General features: G+C 44.4%; 2 protein-coding genes across 2 annotated transcripts in view; one reads left to right on the top strand and one right to left on the bottom strand.

Annotated features, from left to right (window-relative positions):
* arf2a (ARF GTPase 2a) overlaps window positions 1-13,036 on the bottom strand; it is an 87,144-nt gene that overhangs the window by 12,414 nt on the left and 61,694 nt on the right. The gene's annotated exons all lie outside the window — the stretch shown is intronic.
* Window positions 9,378-12,654, top strand: gosr2 (golgi SNAP receptor complex member 2). The gene is made up of 6 exons (XM_084036346.1): window positions 9,378-9,545; window positions 9,750-9,814; window positions 10,351-10,459; window positions 10,899-11,031; window positions 11,111-11,251; window positions 11,832-12,654. The coding sequence occupies exons 1-6, from the start codon at window positions 9,517-9,519 to the stop codon at window positions 11,991-11,993; spliced, it is 639 nt and encodes a 212-aa protein (XP_083892472.1). The 5' UTR covers window positions 9,378-9,516; the 3' UTR covers window positions 11,994-12,654.

The raw sequence follows: 13,036 nt of genomic DNA, 5'->3' as shown, positions 1-13,036 counted from the left end.
AAGAAAGCGTTTATTTTATTGGCCGGTTTTGTTTGAGTGATTCTGAACTGTATATATGATATGAATATAACTCATGTCAACGGCTGCAGGCGTTTTTGACAATGTGGAATCGTAATTTTTCTACCTCACTTCATCTTTTTTTTTTTTTGGCAAATATCAGTAAAGATTTATGAGCTATGCAGAGTTATGTCCTGTCTTTTTTTTTTTTTTTTTTTAGATTTGTACAGCTCTTTTGAATTTGGTCATGCATATCCCCAGATTTCAAATGTTTGTTTTTAAAATCTTGTTGCATTACATTCGTATTTAAACAAATAAATGGACATGCATTTGTAAGAGCAGTGTGTTTGCTGTGTCTCAACACACACACACACACACACACACACACACACACACACACACACACACACACACACACACACACACACACACACACAGCAATACACCTGCCTGAAGAAACCCACTTCCTGCCGATACCGCCGTCCCCCTCCTTTTCATCTGAAAGGACTGCGGTCTCGCTGCGTCGGTAGAAAAGGAGGGGGGGGGGGGATACAGGTGTTGTGCCTCCAGTCGGCACGGCGACCACGATGACAATCGTAATGACGCCGATGACAAAGATGATGACTCAGAAGAATGCTGTGCTGCCGAGCGTTTGACCCCCGGTTCACCGTCAGAGTTATTATCCGTGAATCATAACCTTCGCTGGTTTGCAGTGAAGCTCCAGCACACAGAGGGCTATTGTACGGGGTATTTATCATGTTTGCTCTGGTGCTTTTGATGTTTGCTCTCTAATTACTATGATTACACATTATTATTCCTTATTACAACATCAACCAAAGACCCCCAAGTATGGCAGTGAATTAAAGGACAATTCTTAAATGTTTCTTTTCCTCACATCTCTTTAATGGACGCTCAGTAAATTATTGTTGTAAATTATGTCTCTGCATCCCTCGGGGGCAAAAATCTGCCGTTTTATGTAAAGAAGAAAACTTGATGAACCTTTGAGTCAAATGTCACTCGATTGTTGCCACATGACCGCGGGTTAATAAGGAAGGTGAAAAGGATTTCCTCGTGTAAAAGAGAGGACCATCAATCTTTCCAGCTCTAAATCAAACATCGTCAATTATGTAGAGATAAAAATCCTTTGGAAGTTACTTTAAAAGAAATGTCATTTATTATTTGATTTTCAACAGAAAAGGACCTAAAAAATAAATACAGAAAAACAAGATTTCCTTAAATTTCAGCTACTTTTTTAGTTTACTAAAATGTGATCATTGCAACTAAAGAAAGAAGAAAAAAAGAACGTAACTTTAACTTAAATCATGCATCTTCAAATTTGATGATTTTTATTTAATCAAATAGAAAGGTGTTATTTTATGAGGTTGAAGCAAATCTCATAGTTGCGAAGTTAAATAAACTATTTAAGTTTATTAAACTGAAATCAAAAGCCTGAAAACGACATCGTCACAAAGCTGAAAAAAGTCTATTTGTCATGTTTAGATACTAGTTTTCACTGAACAGAAACAATACCTTTGTGTTTATCTAATAACAATATTATATTACCAATATAAACTACTTGTATCCTTTCCTTCAATATTAATTTCCCCTCTTAGACAATAAAAGCTGAAACCTTCAGTTGAGTGATACATAAATGCGTCAGCCGGCGGGTCAAACAAGTTCACACGCCGCGGCTACTGTCTCACTATATTAACTCGTCATATTATAATATTGCCGTTCAATATTTAACTTCATTCAACATGAATGCTGTATTTAAAAAAAAGAAAAAAGAGAGAGAAATGGGCAGGACGGACCAGGGAGTTGAGATATTGAGGGACATAAAGGAAAAAGATGAGGATGGAGGGATGAGAAGGGATCGTTCGTGGCCCCAGGAGGCCGATCCCCTGCTGCTGCTGTTGTTGTTTTATAATGAACTCCTAAAGCCTTCATTTCCCTCACTAGCCTGAGTGGAGGGGGTGCAGCGGCGGGCTGCTGAGTCCACAGCCAGATTCGCACGCACAAGCCCCGAGGGTGGCTGCTCTGAGCGGGAGGGGGGGGTTGGACGGAGCAGGGGTGCAATATGTGTGTGTGTGTGTGTGTGTGTGTGTGTGTGTGTGTGTGTGAGACAGTCCTGACAGGACAGACAGGTGAGGGCAGAAAAGGGGGTTTTGCATATGTGTTTGGCTTGCCGAGTGCACACCTGTGGTCACTTCAGTGGAGAGCGCTATGCGAGCGTGTGTTTGTTGTGAGGTTCTCCCCGTGCGGGCGGCCGGCCCGCTGCATGCTGGGAGCTGCTGGAGCTTCTCTCCGTCACCCCGAGACTCTGAATGACGGAGACAATGTACGCTGGCGGTAACACTATCTCCTGTGTCTGCATGGCCTGGTTCAGGTAGAGGTTACCTGCAGCGCTGCATCGTGGCTCTGATGGATGAAGATGAATTGGCACATGGAGGCCAAGACGTTTTTTTTATTTTTTTTAATATTTGCTTTGGCAAAAAAAAAGAAAAAAAAAAAGATGTTATCCAAAGCAACATCCATAGCTTCCGGGGGTTTATACATCACTCATTTGTGTAAGAACAGTAGATGTTAACTGGAGCGTGGAAGGCTCGGTCGATACTTTGCTCAAGGACACAAAGCGAAATCCCGTTCCTGTAATCGGAACCTCTGAGCCTCGGGTCAAACATCTAAACCCTACTAGACTTCCGCCTCTGAAGGAGCTCAGATAGCATCAGTTGCTCCGGCTTAATCCTGAAAAAAAAAAACCCTCACGTGTCACAGAGGGGAGAACTAAACGATGAAGAGGATGAGGAGGGTCGTGGATTCGGTGCGAGAAAAAGCGAGGGGGGAAAAGGCGCGTACGCACGAGGGAGAGACGGTTGTGAATACGGCATGGGGTAGGAATTTGGAATGTGAAATGACTAATGCAATTGCTCAACCCACAACAAGAACACGCACCGCCTAGAGCCACGACAAGGCTGAGTGCATACCTCGATGGGGGGGCCGAACGCAGAGTCTGGACTGGGATGGTGGCCCTCCTCCTCCTCACTAAACGGGGATGAGACGCCCGGGTGCAGAAGAAGGTGTGTTTACGTGTGTGTGATGGTCAATCAGCAGCAGGTTTGAAAGGATGGATTTGTTTCCTGCCTGAGGACGGAGAAAAGAAGACATGGGAGCAGAATACAGCTTTATTATAGGATACATGGTTTATCATTTAATGCTAAAATGTAGACAAAAAAAAACATGATTCATCAGCATATTTTTAAGTCTTTTTGAGGTACATGAGGTTCAAATTACAATAAAAGTAAAGTAATAATACAGTATTTATTTCTGGGAATGTCGCTTCCAGATGATGAATCCTACTGACTTTGGTGAGTGTTCCTCATCATCAAGTCAAAATATGAAGTCAATTCAATCAATAAATACTTAAATATAAAAAAAAGATAGAAAAATCAAAGTTAATTATTTATGTTTTAGAAGGGAAATGCACTAAACTGATCCTCGTGTTGCACAACGACCATAAATCTGAAATCTTGAGAGTTTAAAGCTGCTGGAAGTCGGAGGAGGGTTCGTAGAAACAGAAGGTGTTGGTGTGAAGGACGGGAACGGATTCTGCTTTCTAATAAAACGAGTTTCTGGAGCCGGTTATTCGGCTGCAGACATTAAACCACGTTTTCAGCACATTTTTGTGTTTGACCTTGAGAGATTGATAGCGGAAGATAAAAGAGAAAGTGAGCACAGACTCAATAAAACCTTGTCATCCGGGTCCTGAAACCATCTGGGTTTTTGTCAGTTTATTGTCTGGTATAGTTGCTAAATACTCCACTATTTCCATATTCTGACTTCACTGTCAGAAGAGGTGTGAGAATGTATACAATCAATGCACGTGTCTTCGTCTTTGACACATTCAGGAAATGATTCACGACACCAAACACTCCAGAAAAGGTCTGTTTGGAATGTCCTCTCTGTCTGGCAGACTCACTATGACTGAATCATCAGCAAACTACCAGATGTGACGGCAGCCGACTGTACTGAAGACTATACTTTAACACTGGTTTATGACCAAAATACCTGCGAGGACATTCCCATCAGTCGCAGCCGAAGCAGCCAATTAGCTGTTGCACCTGCTAAACATCAGTGTTAGCATGTTAGCATTCAGCTTAAAGCGTCTTAGTGGCGTCATGTAGCCTCACAGAGTCGCTAAACTGGCTGTAGACTGAGTTTATGGATGATGAAATTAATCAAAAAACATATAATAAACTAAATTTTCTTGTTCACAAAAATAGTTTTCAGACGGCAACATCCAGGTCTGAAAAATGAAGTCAATCCGGAAGTGCTAAACTTGCATTCCTTGAAACGACCACAAGGGGGAGACTCCTCTGGTTGCAAAAAGAAGTCTGATTATGAGAAAATGATGCTACTTCTCACTTGATTTATCATCTCAGTAAACATTATAAACATGATTTTATGATCTCAATCTCTAGTTTCAAGTCTTCTTCAATAAAGCACGATGTTCATTTAGTACATTACGCTCCCGTTGGAGTCAAATAGACGATAACGCAGCGCGCCAGCGTCGGGTTGAACTTAGCTCCGCCCCCTCGTGTCACTTGTGTTGCTACAAAAAGCAAGTCGGCGACGTTGAAAACGCAGAACTGGAGGTTCTTCTTAAAGGAGGAATTGATCTCACACAGTGTCGTATTCTCTTGACCACTACATCGCCCCCCCACTGGGAATCTCCTGGGGGAGGAGGTTCCCATGCTTCTCCAAGGAAACACCTGCAGCGCAAACAGCAGGGTTTACATTCGACCTCTGCGATAGCACACGATAAGACCTCATGCACCTTCATAACTGACTCCCAGTGCTCAATATGGTACTCCTCTGCCTTTCTCTCAGCAGCTCACACACACACACACACACACACACACACACACTCACACACACACACACTCACACACACACACTCACACACACACACACTCACACACACACACACACACACACACACACACACACACACACACACACACACACACACACACACACACACTCACACACACACACACACGCTGACCTCCATTACAACCGAAACAAACTTTCCCAGATCAACAATACCCGACACAGATAAAAAGGGAAGAGCTTTGTGTTCTCTCAACCAGCAACATCTCCAGAAAGTTAGTCTGGAATGTAATCTGTGAATACTTGGAATATCTGCAGCTATGCAATGATTTTCACTTTAGTAACTTATGAAAATGATCGCTGGATGTAAGAGATTGGGACACACACATGTATTATGTGTTGAGATGTGGGGAGGAAGCCGTCGGGCGGGGGAAGCCCAGAGAGCGCTCCGTGCCACGCTGCTGTTTGTGTCATCCGACCGCCATCTCTCATCCTCGGAGGTCTGCGTGTCACAGGTGGTGTGTGTGTGTGTGTGTGTGTGTGTGTGTGTGTGTCTGTGTGTGTGTGTGTAACACAGCTGTATGATCACTCTACGCTCTTTGAGGTCAGACTAAATAAAGCTGGGAGGAAGAACAAGAATGCTGATCACCTTCTCTCATTGGGAAAGACTTTCTCCACTAAATTAAAACGGCAATAAAAAAAAATTAAAACAATACAGCAGTTTGTTGTTTTGAATCCCTGTGATTGTTTTACATCTCTTTCTGGTCTTTTTGCATCTCCTCGTGGTTGTTTTGCCTCTCTTTATAGACATTTTGCATCTTTGGGGGTCGTTTTGCATGCTGTTTTGTGTGCTTTTACATCATTTTGCATCCCTTTATGGTCGTTTTTTATCTCTTTGATGGCATTTTGCATTTTTTTAGGTTGGTTTGCATCTATTTTTGGTTATTTGGCATCTCCTCTTGGTCTCCTTCTCTTTGTAGACATGTTGCATTTTTTTAGGTTGTTTTGCATCTATTTTTGGTCATTTGGCATCTCCTCGTGGTTGCTTTGCTTCTCTTTGTAGACATGTTGTATATTTGAGGGTTGTTTTGCATCTTGTTATGGCTTTATGGTTGTTAAGCATCTCTTTTTGGTCATTTTGCATCCCTTCATGGGAGTTTTTTTGTCTCTTTGTTGGCATTTTGCATGTTTTGTGTTGTTTTGCATCTCTTCACAGCTGTTTTGCATGTCTTTAGGATTGTTTGGTATCCTATCGTTTTGCATTTTTGTGGCTGTTTTGTAAATATAAATATATATAAAACTTTATGACACTTGTCATACATGTGTGAAATATGATCCAGCCTAAGCATTTTAGTTGCAGCGGCTGCTGTAAAGCCCTCGGGGATCTGCTTGGAGTTCAGCGACTCGCTCAGGCACACTTGGACATGCAGACGACGGGAGCCGGAGATCGAACCACAAGCCTTCTGGGAAAACGACAAACCGCTCCGAGCGTTGAGCCGCAGCCGCCCCCGTGCATGTGAGCTCGGTGGTTTTGCTTGACTTTGTGACATCACTTCATCCAGAGGGTCAGACACTAACACACCAACTGCCTATCACCTTCTCACTCTGGTAGATCCAGATCCTGGGGGGGAGGAGCAGACCCCCTTCCCATCAGAACCCACGGAGACACTGGGAGCTTGTGAGTTTCTGCTGTCATCTCTGACAGGCCCTCATTTGCTTTCATTCAGCGTCTCATCACGGCTTCAAAGACGAGTGGATCATCTCCCTCGGGGGCAGAGAGAAGATCAGTGTGCCTTCGAAAAATGACTGGTATCCAAAAACTGTTGACCCAAGGCGATTCTGCTCCTCATAATTGGCTTCTTCACTCCGTCTGTCTTGGGTAATCACTGGAGAGTTATGGCGTATTATATTGCCGGGAAAACATCATTAAACTGTGTTATGTAGAAGTGATTCAATAACGTATCATTTTCTCTTGATGAACAACACAGTGTTATTGGAGGGAGGGGGGGGGGGAGGTAGAGAGTACACAGAGTGCTTTTCTTCCTCAATCCAGACAACGACTGTGCTGCCGCGTTGTCTCACCAGGACGGGGAGGCTGAGCCAGCGCTAAATTCGGTTTGGTTCCAGCTCGAGGCCCCCGAAGGAGCGAAGACTTTCACCAGGAAATAGCATTCCCTGGCGATTCCAGCGAGGCGGCCACCGAGGCTGCTCCGTCCCCAGAATGTCTGACACTTTTCAGAGAATCCCTAAAAACATTCCTGCATCTGGATCCAGGTCCGCATTCAAAGACACATGAAGCTAGACGATGACGGGATACGGGCCACAGCTACTTTCAGATCAAGATTTTATCTGTAAATATGTGAAAGAATTTTCAATTATATATTAGAAATTAAACTCACCAAACCTTTATAAATCAAGCTTTCCTTGACGATATTAAAATCCTGCTTATGTTATATTCATGATAAGCCTATATGATTAATAATAAACACTTTGAATGGCACCATTTTGCATGAGGAGAACTTTCTTTCATACCTAAACTACGTTTACTTAAGTAGTATTTGTACGGCAGGATTTATTTGTAATGCAGTATTTTAATACTTTCTTACTTTGTTATAGTAAGAAAGTACTTACTAATTCAAGAGGAAATAGCAATAAATCTAACTTTACATAAATGGGAGGTGGAGGTAATCCTGGACAGAAGTCTTTTTAAACCCTGCACCGTGTGTGTGTGTGTGTGTGTGTGTGTGTGTGTGTGTGTGTGTGTGTGTGTGTGTGTGTGTGTGTGTGTGTGTGTGTGTGTGTGTGTGTGCGTGCGCGCGCGTTGAACTTTGGTCGTGACAAACTAGGTCTGACTGCATGTGATCTCCCGGTCAGTCGGGGCGGCGTGATCGCGCTCCACACCTGGAGTCTGGATTCCCAAATTTGTGCCCGTTGGTGCTCAGGTGTGGAGGGAAACCAGTAAGCTCATCTCATCCCTTCCTCAGGGCTGAAAGATAAAGGACAGACAGAGAGAACCCCGCGACCTTGACAGAGGGAGGGAGAGCGAGGGGGAGGGAGAGCGAGGGAGGTAAATGTGCCTCATGCACTGTTTGGAATTCTCCCTTCCTTTTACTTCTCCTGCAACAGGTTAAGGCTGTGCACATCCAACCGCTGCCCTGAGGTTGTGTTATGACAACCAAAAACGGTGAACAGCGAGAGCAAGAAGTGGCATGAACAGACCTCAGGGTTTCTGACATGTGGGGGTGGGTGAAAAGGACCTCTGTTGAGAAGTGTCTAGCCTGGAGATAGAACCATCAACTCAAGTACCATCAGGCAGCCGCAGAGAAACAGTCTGGGGGCCGACTCCTCGCTGCTCTGCAGAACGAGGTAAACAAATACAGACAAAAACGGGAGCTTGCAGCGGCTCACTGCTCTGATTGAGTTAGAGGATGCTTGGGGTTTTGGGTGGTGCCGGCTCCTGGGTTCCTCGTCGTGAGGTGACGGAGAGGCTGCAGCAAAAAGGTGATTGAGATGTGGTTTTGTGGAAGGTGCCAGGCAGCAGCAGCCCCCCCCGGGGCGATGATTTTCTTCCCACTAGATCACCGAGGAACTATTGTGAAATGTTTCGCCGGCTTGTCCTGAGAAATCCAATCACGCCACTTTCACACAGCTTCACAAACAAAAGCCCGTCTCCTTCCGCAGACATCATCTCCCAAAAAAAGTTTGATATCATTACTTTTGGTTGTCTCTAGCCGCGGGGCGAGAAGGAAGCCTCTGGATGGACAGCCAGGAATATTCTGACACCTATCTGTGGAAAAAAAGAGAGAGGATAGACTCATTAGACTGAATCAGGGTGAGCTGACAAAAGCTAGCCCCGGGACATGTTTGGCAGAGTCTTTCCTGTCACATGTCTACATGTCAACAGATTACGCTATATGCTCCCAGAGTTTGTCTTGGGTTAAGGGAAAGGATCTCTGCCATCACACCTGTCAGTGTTACGCATAAAAGAATATCAAATATAATGGAAAATACAGCCTGCAGCCTGGATTTAAAAACATGAAGGATATGTTGACCACAATGCTGGTGTTTTCAGCCACCACACCTGGGATCACCTTAGTGACGTAGGCTATCACAGCATTTAGGATTTAAAACCAAATTAAATATTAAAGTTAAAATGCACGATGGGGTTTATTTTCTTACCGGTTGGTCTGCTACCGAGGAGACACTAGGTGGTGTTACTTCAGCATTTTTACAAGCCAATTATTGTTAATTTAAAACACGCTTGTGTCTTCAAAAGAAGGTATCGACGACGGAAAATAACTTTTTATTTCACCTCACAAAAATATGAGGAAACTAGCGAAAAAAAACTACATCTGCGATTTTATTGTCAGTGTCCGAAAATCGAGTCAGAGTGAGCCCTCTTCATTTCCCCTCCGTGCGCGCGCACCCTCTCTCTCGCTCTCTCTCGCTCCCCGGCAGCACTTCCGCTTTCCTATTTCCGTACACAAACGCTCTGCTGATGACGTGTACACTGCACTAGCGTTAGCTGGCTAGCTAGCTAGCGTAGCCACCTGTCGGAATAACGGCGTTGTAAATAAATAAGGCGACGTTAAGGAGGGAGAACACGGAGCTTCGACAAAATCACACAAGATGGAGACGCTTTACCACCAGACGAACAAGTCAGTGTGTTTTATTTGTGTGTGAGAGAAACGAACAGCTAGCTAAACGAGCTAATTACCGGCGAACTTCATTCGTAGTTAACTGTTACACACTAATATCCTCATTTACAATCACACAGCCGACCATTGAAGCTCGTAAATGTTTGTATTTGTGTGTCTCGAGTTGATTCCCGTCCACTAACGTCATGTTTCACTCCTGTTTAGGCAAATCCAGGAGGTGCAGTCTTATATGGGAGATCTGGAGAAGACTGATCGTCAATCAGTTCACTGTGAGTCGTGTTTCTAACTGCTCTGTATGTGAGGGTTGTTATGGATTTAACTAGGCACCACTAAGAGACCATTTTTCCTTTTAATTGAATTTCTATTCAGCGCAGACTCCTTGTTATGGCTGCCTCTGTGATCTAAAGACAAGGGGGAGGGGAGGGGGGTCTGTCCTCTGGTTGATTGTTATCCGTGGTTGGTGCCTGCTCAATCAGTTCTGGGTCCCAGGCTGGTGCCAGGACAGGAAGAAGCAGGGCTGGGTGCAGTGACAGAAACTGGGAGGGCTTCTTCTAGATAATGGTGGGAGCCAGGCAGTAGACGACCCTCATCCCCTTCCCAAATGATGACATCAACTTACGTTTAACCCAGAGGAGGATGCAGGATGCTTACTAATAAAAAGACACCCTGAGAAAAAAAAAACAGTCTCAGCAACCTGAAAATGCAAATTAAGTTGGAAAAGCAGTAAAACCTAATGTCATCATCACCTTGTCTTCCTTCCTGTTATTAATTCTCTCATTTCTTTCCCTCTTTGTCATGATCCAAGTGTTAGAGAACGAGCTGCAGGCTAGAATCGACCAGATCTTCAACCATTTAGAGCGCCTGGAGATCCTGGCCAGCAAGGAACCGCCAAATCGCCGCCAGAATGCCAAATTGTGAGTTCGGAGCGAGTCAATTGGTGGTGACCCTAAAGCCCCAGAGCTGGCAGTGGTGAGCTGTATCTTTTAAAGCGAGGGCAGGGTGTAGGAGATGAGACGAGCAGCCCCGTCCTGCCCTGTGGCGACGTGGCTCTGTGAAAACATTTCCTCAGCAGCCCCGTCATCACCAGCATTCCTGCTGCATTGGGCAAAGACTCACTTGTGAGCTGGGTAAACAGGCCTTAGGGGACGCGGTACACCCCGACCCACATCACTCCTCTGATCTCAGCTTCACTCAGACCCCACTATATCTCTACTAACGAGAAGGGGAGACTCTTTACAACAGATTAGAGGGGAAATCAGCCACAATCATAGTTACAAGATGTGCTGCAAACAATGCATTGCCATAAATGATGTTGAAAGCAACAGCTTTACCGTGTTCTTTGCTCATCCTCAGGCGAGTGGACCAGCTCAAGTATGACGTCCAACACCTTCGGACAGCTCTGCAAAACTTCCAACACCGACGCTACGCCAGGGAGGCCCAGGATCGAGAGAGGGAGGAACTCATGAGCCGTACCTTCACGACCAACGTAAGTCAAAGTGTAAAATATAAGTCTCTCTGGCAGGATGATGTGGAATAAAACAAAAAAGTGTGTTCTTGTTCAATAGGATGCAGATACCTCCATCCCCATAGATGAGACCCTACAGCTAAACTCCAACTTGCACAACGCACACAGAGGCATGGATGACCTCCTGGGCAGCGGCAGTAGCATCCTCAACGGCATCAGGGACCAAAGGTCGACACTGAAGGTGCGTGCACGTGATTTAATACAAGACCTAGAAATAACATATATCCAAATGCAGAGGAAAAGCCCGTCGCCTTTTTTCATGGATGTCAGGCTGTCGTGACGTCGGTTATTGTGGACAAAGTAATCCACAATATCTAACTAAAATAATGCTATCGCTCAAATTCATCTGTAGCTTTGTTAATTGTGCGTCGTGTCTATTTTTGACGAATTAATTGCACTTGTAAAACGAGTAGGGAGGTGTCCACGTCGATCACAATAGTCTTATTGTGCATGTCCTCAGCGAAGCGGGTGAGTCCTCGTTTCCAGGGAGGAGATGGTCTTCCTGGTTTAGCTCCAGGCCTCCTCTTATCAGGGTGTGTCTGTTGATCGGCACTCTAAGCCCGCTTGTCTAGCCGTGAGAAACTTCTGACGGAGCGGCCCGTCAAGGAGGATGTCGGCACGCAAACCTCTCCCAAAATCAGACAAATTAGTTTAGATGATTACAATGTGTCCATGTGATGAATTTTCCACAACATTCAGGGCCGTTACAGCCTAATCCCACACGGTGATGATTAACTCAATGCTGTCTCGGCTCTGCACAGGGGACCCACAAGAAGATGCTGGACGTGGCCAACATGTTGGGGCTGTCGAACACCGTGATGAGACTGATAGAAAGACGAGCCACCCAAGACAAGTTCATCATGATCGGAGGCATGCTGTTGACCTGCCTCTTCATGTTCCTGGTGATCAGATACCTGGGCTGACCGACGTCCATCCACAGCGGACGCTTTTGATCAGTCGTGAACATTTCTGCAGCACATCATCCCGTATGATATGAAAAGTGGCAGAGCTCATTTTTTTAACATCAGATTAGAGTTTTTTTTTTACATTTATTGCCATTATAGCTGGTTTTCCACATTTGGGCTCCTGCAAAATGGTAGTAAAGGTTGAAGAAGACCTTCATTACATTCAGTATTTGATTCCAGTTGAAGCGCCATAGAACTTTTAACTTAATAACTTCTGCTTTCCTAAGATTTCTGCCACAAATCCATATATATATTTCTTTATCAAAGCCACTCTGAAACTGTAAATCATTCATGACTGTACCTTTTAATAGCATTTTCAAAAATACTTCAAACTGATGTTCCTTTTTCCTCCAGTGAAAATCTTGGTTTTGTTCCTGAATCTGTCAGTGATGTTGTCATTCTGCCTGTTTGGTTCATAGAGAAGTAGAAATGCTCCATGTTTCCTTACATTGCAACTGAAGAATGCTCCCTGAATAATATTTCCTTTTGACAAAGACGTTCAGAAAGGAGGCAGCATTTTGTAATTGTTTGTATAATTTCTCTTGGATTTAACTTTGGGTTTAGTCTCACTGTGTGAGTGATTTAATTCTCTTCATAGAATAAAACATGTTTCCTTTTCTCTGTATAACTTCATGGAATGACTACGCTGCTAAAGGGAACTGACTTAGGGGTTGCAGCCCTTGCGATGTCCTTTTCCTGGTGATTTACTGCTTTCACAAGTCTATTCAAAGTAACTAGGGCACCATCTAGTGTTACGTGTTTGACACTCACCCCTGCAGGGATCGCTGGACTGCTGCAGAGGAAGCGGCTGCTGCGTTTCTTGTGACTGCCGGAAGAGTCGATGTTTACATGTGAATTTCATTAACCCAACATACACATGAACTCAAGATTTTATTTGCTGAAACAGTAAGTTTTTAAAAAATACAGAGTCGCTACTGTTTGACAGACTACTATTCTTTTGCCAGCCCGTCGTAGAGCGGACTCATTTATGAACAAACTTG

This window comes from Eutrigla gurnardus (genome assembly GCF_963514095.1).
Source record: "Eutrigla gurnardus genome assembly, chromosome: 20".
Lineage (NCBI taxonomy): Eukaryota > Metazoa > Chordata > Actinopteri > Perciformes > Triglidae > Eutrigla > Eutrigla gurnardus.
Note: the sequence above shows the minus strand (reverse complement) of the source record. Positions and strands in the feature narration are given on the sequence as shown.

What these genes read in the sequence shown, in the direction of transcription:
- gosr2 (XM_084036346.1), top strand. Translation starts at nt 9,517, where the DNA reads ATGGAGACGCTTTACCACCAGACGAACAA. An exon ending in GCCGTACCTTCACGACCAAC is followed by an intron (nt 11,032 to 11,110) that starts GTAAGTCAAAGT and finishes CTTGTTCAATAG; the next exon opens with GATGCAGATACCTCCATCCC. An exon ending in ACCAAAGGTCGACACTGAAG is followed by an intron (nt 11,252 to 11,831) that starts GTGCGTGCACGT and finishes GGCTCTGCACAG; the next exon opens with GGGACCCACAAGAAGATGCT.